This window comes from Rhopalosiphum padi, chromosome 1, assembly GCF_020882245.1.
Source record: "Rhopalosiphum padi isolate XX-2018 chromosome 1, ASM2088224v1, whole genome shotgun sequence".
Taxonomy (NCBI): Eukaryota; Metazoa; Arthropoda; class Insecta; order Hemiptera; family Aphididae; genus Rhopalosiphum; species Rhopalosiphum padi.
In genome coordinates, this window is record NC_083597.1 from 75771179 (window position 1) to 75788497 (window position 17319).

At 23.5% G+C, this 17319-nt stretch overlaps 3 protein-coding genes across 4 annotated transcripts in view; 1 reads left to right on the forward strand and 2 right to left on the reverse strand.

Annotated features, from left to right (window-relative positions):
• Window positions 1-2596, reverse strand: part of LOC132919710 (transmembrane protease serine 11B-like protein) — an 8193-nt gene extending 5597 nt beyond the window's left edge. Inside the window, exon 1 of the mRNA XM_060981503.1 lies at window positions 2379-2596. Within this exon, the coding sequence (XP_060837486.1) occupies window positions 2379-2451 (73 nt within the window). The 5' untranslated portion in view covers window positions 2452-2596. The remainder of the gene's footprint in view (window positions 1-2378) is intronic.
• LOC132919726 (large ribosomal subunit protein mL51) overlaps window positions 1-15716 on the forward strand; it is a 21134-nt gene extending 5418 nt beyond the window's left edge. The window contains exons 1-2 of one of the 2 annotated variants that reach the window (XM_060981529.1): window positions 14824-14980; window positions 15113-15716. In XM_060981529.1, coding sequence (XP_060837512.1) covers window positions 15123-15608 — 486 coding nt within the window. In that variant the 5' untranslated portion in view covers window positions 14824-14980; window positions 15113-15122 and the 3' untranslated portion in view covers window positions 15609-15716. Of the gene's footprint in view, window positions 1-14823; window positions 14981-15112 lie in introns of those variants that run through there. The other variant, XM_060981538.1, reaches the window with a different exon arrangement.
• LOC132919702 (jouberin-like) lies at window positions 6151-14407 on the reverse strand. The gene is made up of 14 exons (XM_060981491.1): window positions 13584-14407; window positions 11787-11875; window positions 10952-11022; window positions 10656-10866; window positions 10352-10449; window positions 10065-10275; window positions 9732-9999; window positions 9464-9658; window positions 9186-9393; window positions 7634-7746; window positions 7341-7573; window positions 6913-7072; window positions 6580-6836; window positions 6151-6490 (listed from the first exon to the last, which is right to left on the reverse strand). The coding sequence occupies exons 1-14, from the start codon at window positions 13668-13670 to the stop codon at window positions 6283-6285; spliced, it is 2409 nt and encodes an 802-aa protein (XP_060837474.1). The 5' UTR covers window positions 13671-14407; the 3' UTR covers window positions 6151-6282.
• Window positions 15717-17319: the final 1603 nt, after the last annotated feature.

Below are 17319 nucleotides of genomic sequence, written 5' to 3' on the forward strand. Positions count from 1 at the left end.
TAATATTGTCTAAGGTCGCTAACGACATATTCACATATTTATTATTGTGGAGGGCATTTTTGGGGAAATCGGACCAACTCACTGATAAGTAAAAAGACTCCTGAAGTTTGGTATTACCTAGAACACGAAGGCATGCAAATTAACTCTAACAAGTGTAGCATATCAATGTAACCTCCAATTAATCTCTGGGTAAATTTAACACAATATCTGATGGACTTTTAGATAATAGTTCCAAACCAATTATTTATTATGAAGTATGATAAAAATTAAAGCCAAATGTAACGTACGTATACTGTATACGTCATTTAATAAATACATATTATAATCGTTTTTAGGAAAAAAATATGAAATCCATTACCTATGTATATGTATATTAAACGCAATTAGCATATAAATGGACTTGTTGTTCTATAAACTAGAATAATTTTAACTACTGGAATGCTGTTAATGGCCGCGTATGCATATATAATAAGTATATTCATTTGTAAAGGTTATTTTATTATGGTGACACTTAATAATAAAGATTAATGAACGTCTAAGTACGGACTGATTCTCTAGATAATGCATGATTAATTATGTTTTCTCAAAATATTTAATTTTTTTGGTTGTTTATAAAAATTAAATTTTATATTTAATCTTTATCAGTTATTGGGACAGTAAAAAAGTTAAAATGTGTTCTGAAACATTTCAGGTATTACTGTTTTATTTACGTGTACCTAATTTGAACGCATATTTTATTTTATATAAGTAATGTTCCCAGTACTTTTGGGGAGCACATTTAAAGTAACCACCATCTTTTAATTAAACCAAATCTTTAATCATTTTTAGGTTCCGAGATCTGGTGAAAATATTTCTTTGAACGCGATGGTTGTTGTTTTAAAATTAAAATTAATATTAATAATATGCTTTTATAATATATTACTTAGCAGTATTATATCGAGACGAACGGAATGAGACAATGTCTCTGTATCTCAAGTGTTATTTTAGATTTTAAGCAATTAGACTAATTAGATAGGACTGATAGAAGTTGTTTGATATATATAGTTTATTAGTTAAAAGATTGTAATCGATGAAAAAAGCTTTAAAAGTTTTAAAAGTTGTTTTTATTTAAAGTTAAAATATTTATTGATAAACGACTGTTAGTTTGTTAAAATAATTTATTATTTTAGTAAATTTATCATTGAACTCTCACTAACAAATAGATAAAATATAAGCTTATTTCCTGTATGTATATGCAACTAAGTATCGAAAATTCACAACTATTACTATATCCTAAATATACAATTTACATGTTACAGGAAATGGTGAAACTGATTTTATTTTTTCCCGGTTACTACAAATTTTTTTCTTAACAAATTATACTATATGATACCTTCTAAACATCGTCGTTCATATTTTTTACTATAATTATTAATTTTTAATAATCTACATATAGGTATTTTGATTATTTATTTTTATATTTTATATAAATACAAACCCTAGTCCAAAGTACAATATTAACATTATCTAAATTTAAAATAAAATATTTAGCAAGGTTATAATAATTATTCACATCATTTAATACCTACGCATAATATGACTGGTATGAAACATATAAGAATATTATAATTTAAATCAAACCGGCAAAGTGAATCAGTAATTCCAGTTTGAGTTCGCCATAATTGGTTAAAATCCTACTATGTGTTTAGTAGATATATGTTCCATGTGTATACGTTGTACTTGAAAAATAACTATCTTTGGAAGATATACCTAATTGAATATTTATATTAAAGCGAAAACTACAAAATTGAGAAATTTATATATATGCGATAAGTCTTTTTCGTATATATCATATATGTATTAACTACATACCTATTTTTTTAATTTTTCATATACAGTGGTGGTTTGATTTTTGACTGCTTGAGTTTATGTAGCTACAATTTTTAATGCAGTACAAATTTTAAGGGTGGGTGGTTTATTAAATTTTCTAACCGCGATGCATAATATTAATTCAATAAAGTAACCAATTATAATCGTGGTTTAAATTTATTAAGTAATCTATTCATGGTTACTTTATACATGTATGTTTTATTACAAATTTTACTTAGGGAAGGGTGAGTGTCGATGTAGCTTGCAAAATTAAATACCTAGGTTAGGTATAATGAGTAGAGTAATAATAAGCTATAATACTTTTCGTATCACCTCTATGGCTATGTATATACATATAACATATGTGTCTATGTTCAACAATATAGTCGTAATATAATATAATAATAATTTATAGATATCATTGATGTAGAACATAAAACTCGATAAATGTCTTAGAAATTATAAGTTCATTTTTTGATTAAAGTTTTAACATAATTTTGAAATTAAAAAATATTCTTCACACGACGTACCTTGCTCAAGTGCCTGACAATAATTCACAAAAACCAAAGCACCGATTGCTTTCCAGATATGTATACAACGCATATTATTATTTTCGTTACTCGTACAAGAACAATGATAACATATAATTATATTTATTGATATGTGTGTAGTATAATATTTAATATACAGCACTTTGACACTACTAGTATGCTGACTTAAATAACGTGACTAACGACCATTTGCAATAAATTGATAGCGAATAAACAAAATGAATAGAAATCCATTCTGGTTTCCCCCCCTAAACTTTATCATACATTTTATGTGCAGATATTTAATTATATTTGTTGCCCTACCACTTATTCATAAACGAGGATAGCGTGTATTAAGGCCTGTTATAGGAAATGAATTATCGTATTTTTGGAAAAACCTTGAATAATAATCATCATAAGTCATAACATACATAATATCCGTTTTTAGAAAAAGTATATTTGAATACAAAATTATATATACTATGTTGTACTTATTTCGCATTTATGTTTATTTTCTGCAATTTAAAATTAAATATATACTATTATTTTATAAAATGTTAAAAGAAGAAAAATATCGTCTTTAATGACGTAAATAACATATTTTTATAAATTGTAATACCACTTACAAACTTATGAGAGCACAACGACATTACGACAACAGGTATAATACATTTTATTCTACTTGAAAAACATGTTGACGCACATCTGACATAAAATATTAGCATTAACAGGACGTTATACACGCATCATGTGTTGTCTTTGTCTTGTCTGACTAATGTAGAATGGTACATTTTTGTTCAGCAGAACATATTTTGTGATGTTAGTTTTAATATTTGAGTAAATTTACCTATTATCAAATTTAAAGGTAAGAATATTATCTAGGGCATCTCATAGGCTTTTATTGATATCTTAATTTTTAAGTGAGTTGTGGTTATGTAAAATATTAAAATTTTAAAATGCTCGTAACTTGCTTAAAAATTAAAATACCAATAAAAGCCTATCATATGCTCTAGATAACATTATTTCCTTTTAAGTTTGATAATAGGTAAATTGACCCTAATGTTAAAACTAACATCACAAAATGTGTTCTGCTGAACGAAAATTTGCTATGATCTACATTATTAAGACAGAGACAACACCTGCGGGTATAAGGTCCACTTAAATGGCATCAGAATTCTTGAGTGATCGTTGAAACATACATTTTTACAAAAATTAACTCAAAAACTTGTATAAAATATAACATACCTATATTATCGAAAAATATTTTAAACTCAGTGTATCACAGAAATTAAAATAGCTATTAATAAAAATACCATATTTTCTGTATATTATAGGACATAAATAAAGTTGTCCAATTTTTATTTGCGGAAATACTTCATAATTACGCAAAATAAAATAGGTATAAAAAATTACAAACCTATAATTAAAAAAAACATTTGACTCACTTATTATTAAATTTATAAAAATAATAATGAATCATCACAATAATAAAATTAAACGATTCTGAGACCTCTGTCAAACCTACATTTGCTAACATTTGACATCTAAACAATCGCTCCAAAGTTTCCGAGTTCCTACAATGATTATGAAAGATGAAACTTTTTGGGTACGGGTACCTTCTTTCTACTATAGTTCAACTTAAAAATGTATTTACTAAAATATCATTGTTAATAACCAATTTGAATTTTGTCGGTGTTTACTTTTTTTTTCTATCAGTTTGAGTCTAGTATATGAAGCTATGACAAGCTATGAATTCGACTATAGTTGATTTTATCTAGAATAAAATATTATGATGAATACTACGATTTTTTGCTATTATTACTTGTTAGTTATTGGTATGCTTTTTATAGAGTTTTTATTTACTTAACATTGCTTTTTTTGCTTATTTTTATTTTTATAACTTTTTTACACAAATCGTTTATTCTAAATTAACTTATACATATTTAAATATTGAAAGGTTAATATTTATTTTTACATCATATACACTATAACACAGTATATGTTGTTTATAAAAACACCGATTATAGTGACATACAGGGTTTAACTATCTAAAATTAAAGGTTATGGACGTTATGGTAAAACTCCTATGTTTAATATACTAATTTTTTATCGGTTATTATAACGTCCATATAATAATTATAAAAGGAAGAACCTGATGTTATTGTCGATGAATTTAGACAAATATATGGACTATGAATTATAATTATAACTGGTCATGTTTTAGACAGTTTATAACAAGAATGTATTTCAAGATAAGGCAAAGTATTAAACAATTAGTACCTATATCAAACTATAAAAGTTCAAACAATTTTTTTAAAGTTAACGTTAACAATTATACGAAATTCATAAGAAGTTTTTAGTACATGTCTATAAAAATTATTAAATGTTCATACAATTTTTAGTTTTATCATCTAAATACAGTGGTCTTCAACCGGTGGGTTATGGCTTATTTTTGTATCGCATAAGCTTTAAAATTGTGTCGCTCATCTTTATGTTTTTTTTTAAATAATAAATTAAGTTTAATAGATGAAATAATTGTCAAATATGTGAAAATACAGTTTATATAACCTATATTCTATAATATAATATGATATTATAATTTTTATTTATTCAGTTATAATAATTATAAAATACTACTATAAAGCTTTAAGTAATTTTAGGTTTTTGTTTTTATACAAAGCTTACGTGGGTCACAAAAAATGTAGGCCTAAAAAGTGAGTTATGAGTCCAAAAAGGTTGAAGACTGGTCAATGGTCCTACTACCTAAATTTTTAAATTTTGAAACGATATTCACCGTAAATTTATTTTTTAGAAATTAAAATAAAAGATAGAATATATCATTATATATATAATTGTTTATGAGCAATTGAAATTTATAGTTTGACATTATTTAAACGAAAAATACCATTTATTTACAAGTTATTTTTGTAGTTTGGTGTACTTCAAAGTTCAAAGAGACAAGTATTAACCGTAGAAACTTGAAACATTCCATCATTACATTAATTATCATTTAAACTCAATGAAATATTTTTAGTTATTTTTTAGTTTTGATAACAATTCAAAAATCTTGAACATGTATTAAAAGCATCTTCATTAATTGCTTTTACAGCAATTTAATAATAATAATACATTAATACTAATTTTTTTTATAAAAATTTTAAGTTTAAAATTTGATATAAATTTTCTAAATCATGGTTATGTGTTGTACCTAATTAATAAAATCTTCAATTTTTATAACTAAGGTTCAAAATTTGTATACAAGATTCTGATGATTCCTCATAAGTATTTCATAGTAAAACCAAAAATATGTAAGCAAAATAATTTTATGAATTTTTGAAGTTCAAATTTTGATATTTAATTGAATAATATTGATATTAGTTATTCTGTTATAATCCAAAAATATTATTGGTTAGCATTTTTAAATTTTACTTAAATTGTTATATTTACCATATTTTTCTGTTAATTATCAATGATTTTACTATACACAATTTAATTTTCATACATAATACACATATATATATTCAAATTTTTTTAAATATTTGTATAGTCGGAATGTGATGTATAAATAATTCAAATTGCAAAATCAGAATATTCGAATATTTATAGTACTCAGATTTTTGTATTTTCGATTTTTTTCATATGTATATTAATATATTATACACTGTAATTATTTTATTACTCCACGAGGTTTTTGATCTAGTTTAAAATAGATAAATAGGTATATTAATGATTAAAACACTTATTTGTAAACAATTTTTGTTAATATTAAATATTTTGATTAAAAAAACATCATAAAAAATATAGTACATAATAAGCTATAGAAAAATAAATATTTTGGCCATATTTTTATTAATTTGTTAATTGGTATTAGTGTATTACTGCAGTAATTCGCGAATACATTGTATTATTCTTTTATCTTAAATGAATTTAAAACAGTATCCATCCTCTTTATTATATTGACTAATGGCATCATGCGTTGATTATCATGTTCCTTTGTTTTTAATTTATTTAAATATTCATATTCTGCTGTCTGGTGATTAATGTGTTCAAATACTTTTTGTTTATGTTCTATTGGAATCAAAAACCTCAAACCTATGTCCGTTTCATTTTCTCTGTAATATTTATTTTATTATGTTATATTAAATTATAGTATTATAATTAGATTTGCTCTTAATTATGTATAAAACAGCAGATAACTTACTTTTTATATTGAGCAACATAAATGGGTGAATTTTTGTTTGGAGTATATACTCCAAATACTATCATATGATCGTGTGGATGGTAATCTACTGCGCTACTAGTGGCTGCTGTTAAATCTTGACGATTTGTATAAAATGCCAATTGTTTAGCAGTATACGCTTCCCAAACATTAACTAGTCCGTCTTCTCCACAGCCAAACACAAGATTACCACAAGGACTTAATACACATCCTGTTTGTACTTTATTATTTACACCGCCCTATCAAAGTTATCATTTTTATTTCTCAAGACCAATGTGAAGGTGAACCAAGTTATGCGTAAACTTAAATACTTACCCTAAACCACTGTATGATTGCTGTTGTATGTAAATCCATCATTCGTAAAATACTATCTCTGGTTTGAATTAGAAGTCGTTTACCGGCTGGATGTAAAATTATATTACTTATTATGACTTGTCGTATTTCGGGTACTGATATAATTCTTTTTAGTTCAAGTCTAAAATTATTTTTATGCATTATAGATATATATATATTTAATTATCGGGTGACGAGCACGTGTAAATTGTTGATGGAGGCCAAAAATAAAAAAAATGTCAAATTAATCTACACAATGTTTTCAAAAATTGCTTTTTTAAAACATTTCGTGGGAGGAGTATCCCCCTATGGAAATTATACATAATTATATGGTCCACGCGCATTTTTCATCTATCTAGTTTTATCAAATTTATTAGCGATTTATATGTTGATATAAGTTTATGACCTACCTACTATTTTCGAGCGTCCATTCGATAATTAACCCATGGCTATCGGCCGAAAGTACTATAGTTTCCAATAGAGTAATACTTGATATGAAACCTTTGTGAAATTCCATTTCTTGGCACAATGTCCATTTATTATGGGTGGAAATCCATAATCGCAATATATTATCGTAACATCCAGTTATTATAACCGCGTTATTATATTCAGCACAATATACATATGACGGATGCGGAAGAATCTAAAAATATATTTTTCTAGTACTTATTTTTCATAGTAATATTTATTTAATTATTCATACTTGGAAGTCTGTTTGGTTGTAATTCTTTAGTGTCCAAACACAAGCAGTATAATCGGAAGAAGTTGTTAATAAATTATTATTGTCATTGCTCCACCTTAATGTATATACTAAACCTGTCAAAATATAAAAAATGATCGTAAATAGTAATAAATATAGATATAATGTATTATATTTATATAGTGTGATTTTTTTTTATCGCGGATCTGGTAATATACTAGTACCTATCCTAGAAAATTCAAGAAATTATTAATTTGTTCTTTAATGTTTAAATTCTTTAATAATATAATAATATTATCAACTTTTTACATTTTTCTATGATTATCATTTATTAAGCAATAGGAGGCATTAACATTAATTATTAATTATTTTTGAAATACCTATACACATTTTTTTTTAAATTTATTTATTTATTTATTGCATTTACTTAGGTGTTGCACAGTTCGTGATAAATTAATCACTGTATTGGTAGGTAATTATTATAATTAAAATTTCAAAGTGAAATTTTACAATTACAATATTTTACTACCTTTTTTGATAAAACGATTGTCCAATCACTGATATTTAATATAATGTTGAAAAAATATAACAGAGCTAAAAAACTTGTATTATATAAACATAATATTTTTTTTCATCTAACTTAGAGTAAGTTAAGTAAAAAAATATTCATTTTTTGATAATTCAAAATCTTAGATTTTACGTAGTATTTTATTTATAGCCTAACATTAATTGATAGGATTGACATTTTTTTCAATATATACCGATGATTGTTCAAATATCGTTTGACGTTTGAACGATGTATCATGTAATATCGACATATCGTACAATTGAAAATTTGTATTTCATATCCGCGTTTAGTCATCGATATAACGGTATTCTGATATTAAATATTGGTACCGGTTCTCATACCATCATACCGTCAACCCTATTAAATTATGTATATAATTTGTAACATAAGATTATTCATATAAAATATTCTTGTTATAAATTAATTTGAATTAAAAAAAAAAAAATCATCGTAGGTATATAATTTGATGAATCTAAAACCAATTTTAAGAAATACGTCGTACATATTTTATTAATTTATATTAATTATATAGTCATTTAATTGGATATTTAAGTTTAGATCATTAATTCCAATATTACTATAACTAGTAATAAATTATTTATTTTGTATACACCTATAATCTATACCTACTAATAAATATATGTACCCTGATAAAAAAAAATACGATTTTTAAGTGGAAATAATACTGTCTTTAGCATAGACCTTATACGGTATTATAAGGTCTATGGTCTTTAGGCATACAATTGTAGTATCAGTGGAATTTAAATGTTGAAATTGACTACCTGTATATTGGTGGAATTTACAATCGCCCAACATTAATTTAGGTGAATAAGACTCATAAATCATAATAAAATTATACAATTTTAAAGGGATTAAAAGAACATTTTGATTTGACAAATGACAAGTATATTATATAATATATAATGTATAAACATTAAGTTGAAATGCCCATATACTCATAAAGTGTTATTATAACATTAAACATACCTTGATGGCCAATTAACTGCTTAAGCAATTTATATCCGGGTACTGAATAGATATTTATATTTTTTCCTGTAGCAACTGCTAGTTTTAAACCATCATAACTAAATTTTAAATACATGCATCCTTCTAAGTTTGGTTGAAGTTTCACTATTTCAGAATTTGGTATTTTACATTTTTGACCAGGAAAACGTTTCCACTTAATATTGTATTCCTATTAAAACAATTTATATTATTAATTTATTTCTCAACAAATGAAGCCTAAAATTTTAATAAATTTATACTTGAAACATTTCTTGGCTTGAATTGATTAAGTCAGAATTAAGATCATTTTGTGAACTAGATTTAATAGAAATGAATTCTTGTTGATTGTGTTCTGATACCTCGTCAGCTACACCAAAGTGTTTTACTTTATTCAAACTAATATAAAGTGTACTTGGATATTTTTTTAGTATTCCTTTTTTAAACCAATACATTACCTAAATATATACATACTGACTTATTTTACAAGTTAACTTACAAATTATACTATAATATTTTATGGATAACTACTATTGGATGGTTTTTGTGAAAAGACTTTGGCTTTGGTCCCGGTTTATATAATTGTAGTCTTATTTGTTTTCCTATATTTGTAATTCCATTTGATCCAATTGGTCTTATAAATGCCCAAGCTATTCTATGCCAATTATTCATTGATACTAAAGGTCGAATACCTCCAGTAAAATCTACAATCTCAAATAATATTACTGTATTCTCTGTTATGATATGTTTAAATTGTTCAGTATAAACCACTTTTTCATCCCAGTTTGGTATTATTGTTCTAGATATACATTTTAGATTTATTTTTAATGCATTTAAATTAAAATATTAATAATTAAACATTACTTGTGAAATTTGAAATCAAATTCTTTTGTTAAAATTGGATTAATGTAAGTTTTTTCTTGATTTGTTACATTTGCATTGCTTATTCTTAGATATTCCCATGTAGTTGTATCGATAATATAAATTATAACACTTGGATGTCTTATTCTTGTATCTACTTTTAATACATCTGTTTGATGAATATAAATTTCTAATTTAATATTTTCATTTTCATCTAAATATTTATTTAAAAATGTATTATTATAAAATTCATATTAAAATTGTTGTTAAATAACTCCAAAAAATAATACTTCTTGTTTCTTCATTATAAATGCTTAAACAAGCATCATTACTTAATGCAGCTGAAAGCTCAATGTCATTTTTTTCTTTATTTTCTTTCATTATAACTCTAATCAAATATATATTATATTAGAAATTATACTATTAAAAACTTCAAACTATGTGATATTTAGTTATAATCAATCATTTAATAATTAATTTATATTTTTTATGTGTGAAAGTGAATTTAAAGCTAAATATTTTTAAATTTATTATTTAGAACTAAATATTTCTTAAAAATAATGAAATCAAAAATTGATTGATTTTATATTATACTTTGATGGCACTATTCTGCTAGAATTGTCAGTGATTTCACTGTCACTTAATTCAATGGACACACTTTCTGGTGTTACTGATCGACTGTCTTTTAAACTACTCTTGTGTGATATTGGACTATTAGCAGATAAACTTCTTACACTAGATCCATTAGTACTTGATATTGAACGTGGACGAGGTACAGGTACTGGCATAGGCACCCCACTGTTATCTGTTATTTCAAAATTGTTTGATAAATAAATTAAAATTATATTTCACACTTCATTTACATATAATAATAGTATTACAGAAATTACTTTTATGGTTTTGCCAACCTTGTGACAACGGTGATGAATTGTGGCTAACTGATGACAATTCTGAGCCATTTCTGTATAAAATTACCCAATTTTCTTTTTTAATTAAATAACAAACATATTGTAAAAACTAATATCTCATTAGTTATCAAATATTATAACTATAATATTATTACTCTAGAATAAATCAATGGATTAAAATATTAATGTTGTTTTTCATTATTTTAAGTAAAATTATAGTTACATACAAGGCCACATTAATCTAGGTGTTCTAGTCTGCAACTTTTGAGGGGCGGAAAGATATTAATTACTCATTGTTCAAAAAATAAAAAATAGTTATTACTGATTATAAATAATTTGTTTTTTTAAGAGTTTAATCACTATCATATTTAACTGATTTAGAAACAGTAAAAAAATATTTGAGATCATCATTATTCATGAAAAATGTCAAATTTATTGATATTATATATATTGAATCTGATATGGTTTATAATATGACCACTTTTAAAAAGTATAGGAACAATATTAAAACTTATAAATTTGTCACCATTAAATCAATGAAAAAGAATATTTAAACATAGCATAATTGAATTTTTTTTAAAGTGACCCTAACATTATAAACAACTTATAGTGTTATAAATAAATAATTATTGTTATTTAATTTATTAAAGTTAACTTGTGTTATATTTTGATTTTAATTGTTTTGAAAAACTGTTTATAATAAGTATATTTTTAGATATTAATAGACTTAAAATACTTTATCGTTTATACATACATGTTAGTACAATTTTTATGATTTATTAAAAAAGTGCTTATAGAAAAAAAAAAAAATAGGAACCTCTCACTACTACTGGAACTAGATCCGATTGACCGTGTATCATTAATACTTAATAATTTCTTTTTTCTTGGTTTAATTTCTGGTGGTTTCTGAAAAATAAATAATTTTAATTTTAAGAACAAAAAAGTTGTATTTACATAAAATTAATTATCATTAGTATATTTTTCTAATTTCTGACTGTAATATTACATATTTATAACTTGTCTGATATCCTAAAGCAGTGGCGTCAAGTAGGCTTTTTTAATGCAATTGTCAAAAGGCGACCAAAATTAATGGGTAGGTGAGTAATGGGTACTAGGCAATGAATTTAGTACAATAAAATGTTTTTAGTAATAATATTTATTCTATTAAGTAAAAAAAAAAAATGTAGATAAAAAGTTTTTGGTGCATTGGGTGGTCAAATGATAGTTTGTCTCAGGTCCTAGAGATACCCTATGAATTTTGTAAAACGGAAACACAATCAACAGAAATTGTATAACTTTTGTTTTTACATTATTATTTTCTGCTTTTATGATATAAAATATATTTATCTTTCCTAAATAAATGTATAAATTAATCTTAAAACAAAAACTAAATTAATATTAGAAGTAGTGTCAATCAACTATCCTTTAAATTAAACTGTTGTATTGTAAAATCCATACATCTTTTTTTTGTGCTTAAAAACTTTAATTATATTGTATTTAGTGTAGGTAAAAATATTGTAAATATTCTTCAGTAAAAAAATAATAAAATTTATTTATTTAATACCAAAATGTATCAGAAATTGAATCTAATATATTAGAATAATAGTTTATACGAATTACCATATTTTATTGAATTTCTGTATCAAAATTTCAAATGTTTTTTTGCATTTAAATATATGGTGATCTGATATAAAAATTCAAAGTAAAGTACATTTGTTCCTTTATCATAAGAAAACCACTCCTTTGAGATAATTAATTGGCCTATGTGTATTTTATTCTATCTATCTATTTTGTCTATAGATCATCTATATAAATAATTTTTTTTATCTAATTACTCTATTATTTTTATTTCTATTTTATCAACTAAAAAAACAAATTATTTTAAGTTATAATCTCATACTATGATAATTTATTAGATGTATTTCTTTATGATGAAAATACTTTGAAACTTAATAAGTTAAAAATATGAGAAATATTTTAATGTATGATTATTGAAAATAATAAAAAATTAAATTTTATAATTTAAAAATATTGTAAACATTTTTAAAACTACATTGTTTGTTAACTGTTAGTCTGTGCCTTATTATATTCTGCAATGTGATTGTACTTTGATAATAATTTGAAATAACCATGCTACCATAACCATATAATATTAATTTATTAATAGCTAATAGCAATGTTCTTTGATATTACTTAATTATATTATGTTGATCTATCCAGACATTATATTTAACTGTGGTGCATACTAAAATGACAAAATATTATCTTGTTTTAATATACATTAAATAGAACCATAAAATATTAATGAATGATTAAATTTAAAAAAAGCATTAACATGTATTACTGTATTAGTCCATAATATTTTTAAAAAATGAGTATAATTCCATGTACTTCACATTATTCTTAAGGACATTAAGACAATGCATAAAAAAAAGTACTGTTCTATGAAAAAGAGTTTGTCTAATCACCATATGTATACCTACATATATCCAAAACTCCGATTTATGTTAGTTGTTAGATATCATAATGATTAATAATATTGTAATAGATAATATACATTTTACTTAATTATCATATTTGTTAAATAAAAGAAATTTAATACATTTAAACTTACTTCAATTAAATTTTCTCTAGAATCTGATATAGGGCCATATAAATTATTATGAAATTCAGTAAGTTCAATCATTGGATCTTTGTCCATTGCTTATTATACCTATGTTGAAGAAAGATATATAATTTGTAATACTTTTTAACATTAATTGTTTGTACTTTTTTGCTGTTTTAATATATAATAATAACAATAACTATCTACATTTAAATCATTTTATTGTATTTAATAATTGTTGGCTTATTGTTATGGTTGTGTAATGTGTAAACTGTAGAGTAATAGTGGATATATCACCATGGAAACGATTGATTGTTTACATTTTTATGGTAATAATACATACATTTTAATAACAATACTTTTTAAAAATATATTTTTAGTCTATCTTTATTAAATATTTTGTTAAATAAATACTTTATATTATTATAATGTAATAATTCCTTTCTTAGCTATTTATGATTGAATAATTTGACTAGTTTTAGTGAATAATATTTAAAATATATAATATATATATATAATTTAATAAGATCTAGCCTGTAATAAATAAGAATGTGTATAAAATAATAACTAAATTTAAAGACTAATAAGCAATGATTTTTTCATATAATTAAATATTAATAGTAAATATTAATTGAAGCATAGGTGTTATCAGATATGGATATGTACTAAGTATTAACTAGCAGTTCAAACAATAAGTATTAATTATAATAATTGTAGACTACAATTTGTAGTCAGATTATTTGGGATTTATATTATATTTATAATTTATGGTAAATAATTTTTAAGTATAACTTTTTTTTTTATTTTTAGTGGCAGGTATCGCAACTGAGATAGCATTACTGCGTTACCATTATTTCCCCTTAAATACTAATTATTTAAACCAATTTGAATTTAAAATGGATCTTTTGATTTGATCTCATTTAGTTAAAGGATTAGTTAAAAGTCAAATCAAATTTAGTAGTATTTGCCAAAATAAAATAGGTAATTTTATTAAAATATATATATATATATATTATTGACTAGATTGTCTATATTTTTAAATTATAGACAAGAGTCATAGACCTATAAAAGTATAAAGTCACTATAAACTAGAAAAACAAGAGTACAAGACATATTATATGTCTATGATATTGATATAATGATATATACCACCACACTACACAGAACAATGATACCACAATCTTAGAAAAAATATATCTGATAGTAACCAATATTCTCTTATCAATTTATCACATTTTACAATTTTAATGTATAAACAGATAATGAATGAAATAATTAAATACATTATAGAACGTGTTTTCTTAAATATTTATTTTTATTCAATTATTTAAGTTTTTTAAATTTCTAACTTCTAAAATAGATAAATTTAAGTATATATTATCTTCAACAGAACAAGAATTCACAATGTAAGAGTTATATTTTTCTATGTTAATATTTATTATTTGCGATGCATTTAAACATTTAATACATGAAAACTTTTCTAATATTGTTATTGTTAGTTATATACTTTGTTTAGTTTATTAATGTTTTGATTCCAGATAAATAATTATGCAGTCATTAGTAAATACGCTGAAATTTTCATATTCAAAAATTAATATACAACCAGTTCGCCATCGATATTGGAAAGACCAACAAGGTGCTCGACCATTAATTCGACGATACGGTTATAATGATGATAAAATTCTCCAGTCTGGGCTATTGCCACGATCGGCTGATGAAAAAAATAAATTACCAATGCCCATATATAGGCCTAAAGATATTTGGAATGAACGCAGAGCTCTTTTTGGACAAAACGATTACATTGATATTTTAGGAGATGAATCCGTACATCCTGTCCGAGTACTATACAATGTACCATCGTGGTTGAGAGGCGTTAAAGGCAATGAATTTCAAATATTATTAAGGAAGAGAAAAATGTTACAATATGGTGTATATCCATTGGCCAGACCAACAAAGTGGAGCCTTATGCAAAAGCGAATCAAATATTTGTATACTTTCTTGAATAGAAAAACTAGAACTGGAATGGAAAAATAATAACTTAGTTTGTTAAACAACATAAAAAATTAGTATTTAAAATGATTTGTATATGGTATAAAAAGAGAAAAACTTAATAAATAACAAACAGTTATAAAACCATTAAAATGTGTATTATAAATTATTATTACATCTTCTGTTAAAGATTTAAATTTGAATTTCTTAAAAACTTATTAAACTCTCTTTGGGATCAGTGTACTTGTGTTCAGATGCCTATTAAGCAAAAAAGCATTGTAATAAAAAAATTTTAATTTGACTATATACTAATAAATATTCATTATTATGCATTTATTTGATATTTTCCTTTTATATAAGACTATGTTCAAACACCATGTTCTATTGTTCAAATTGACTACTACATATTATGATCTATCGCTATATTATTATTTTTTCCTATACATAATTCGTTAGTTAAAAGTAGTCTTGCTGATTTTAACAAAGTAATCACTAATCACATTTAAAAATTAAAAATGTGTTTATATTATTTTAGTATTTTACACTTAATTTTTATCTATTAAATATTATATGGGTCTCTACTAAGACTGAATAAAAAGCTGAAGGTTTGCTTTAACCTAACATTTTAACATTTTATGCACTTAAAAAACTATTCCATAATTTAATTTATCATTGTAACAAAACTTTGCTTTTTAATATTTATATTAATATACTTAACGTTGTAGAATTCTATACAAAGAATTAAGTTTAATTTGTTAAAAATAAATAAGGTGGTCTGTGAATAGTATAGTTGCAAATTTTTATAGTCTTGAGCAATAGTACTGTGATGTTTTGTGTAATAAAGTAGTCTTGTATAACAGAAAAATACCATTTATTTAAATGTTGTTTCATAATGATTTCATATTAAATAAAAAAAAATATTTTCAATACCTAACTTTGATATGCTTCAATACCATGAATTGAAGAAATAGTATTAGTCACTTCATCAGAATGTATACAATAAATTAGGAAAAATTGATTTAAATATGTCCTCATTAACCATATTGACCAGTGTAGTCTAACAAACAATTTTTTCCTGTAGTAGACTTGTAGTACATCATGTATAATTTTTTTAATTATTTTTATCTTGGTATTTAATGTTATAAATAATGTAAATAATGTACAAAATATTTTATGTATAAAACTAAACTTCTGGTTTATTTACAATATTCACTTAGATATTATGTTTATTGTAAAAAATATTTCATATCTACAAACATATTTTAGAAATCATAAAATAAAATAATTTATTTTATTTTAATGAACTTAATTATTATACCTAGACAAAATTAGTAATAAAAGATAAAGTAAAAAAACTGAAAAAATGAACTCAAATATATCACATTATATTTATGCATTAATAAGGAGTATTATGAACCAAGTGGTTATGTTTTATTCTATCTTCTAATGTGTAGAAGTTTTCTGGGTGACTGAGTATTTTATTAGATTTAATAATAAAATATTGAACATATTGTTACGTTCAATTGCTATTATTGTAACTATTCGATTTTTGCAATAATTTAAAAATTTCATGTTAATATTTTAATTTATGCATAACATATTAATATATTACGTTGTATTTTTATATTTTTTATTTGTAAGTCATTTTAATTTCATATAATATGATGTATTAATTTTGTATAAATTTGTTAGGTTATAATTCGGTGGGTTATGGCCTTATGGGTAATTAAATAGAACCCAAATAAATTATCATATG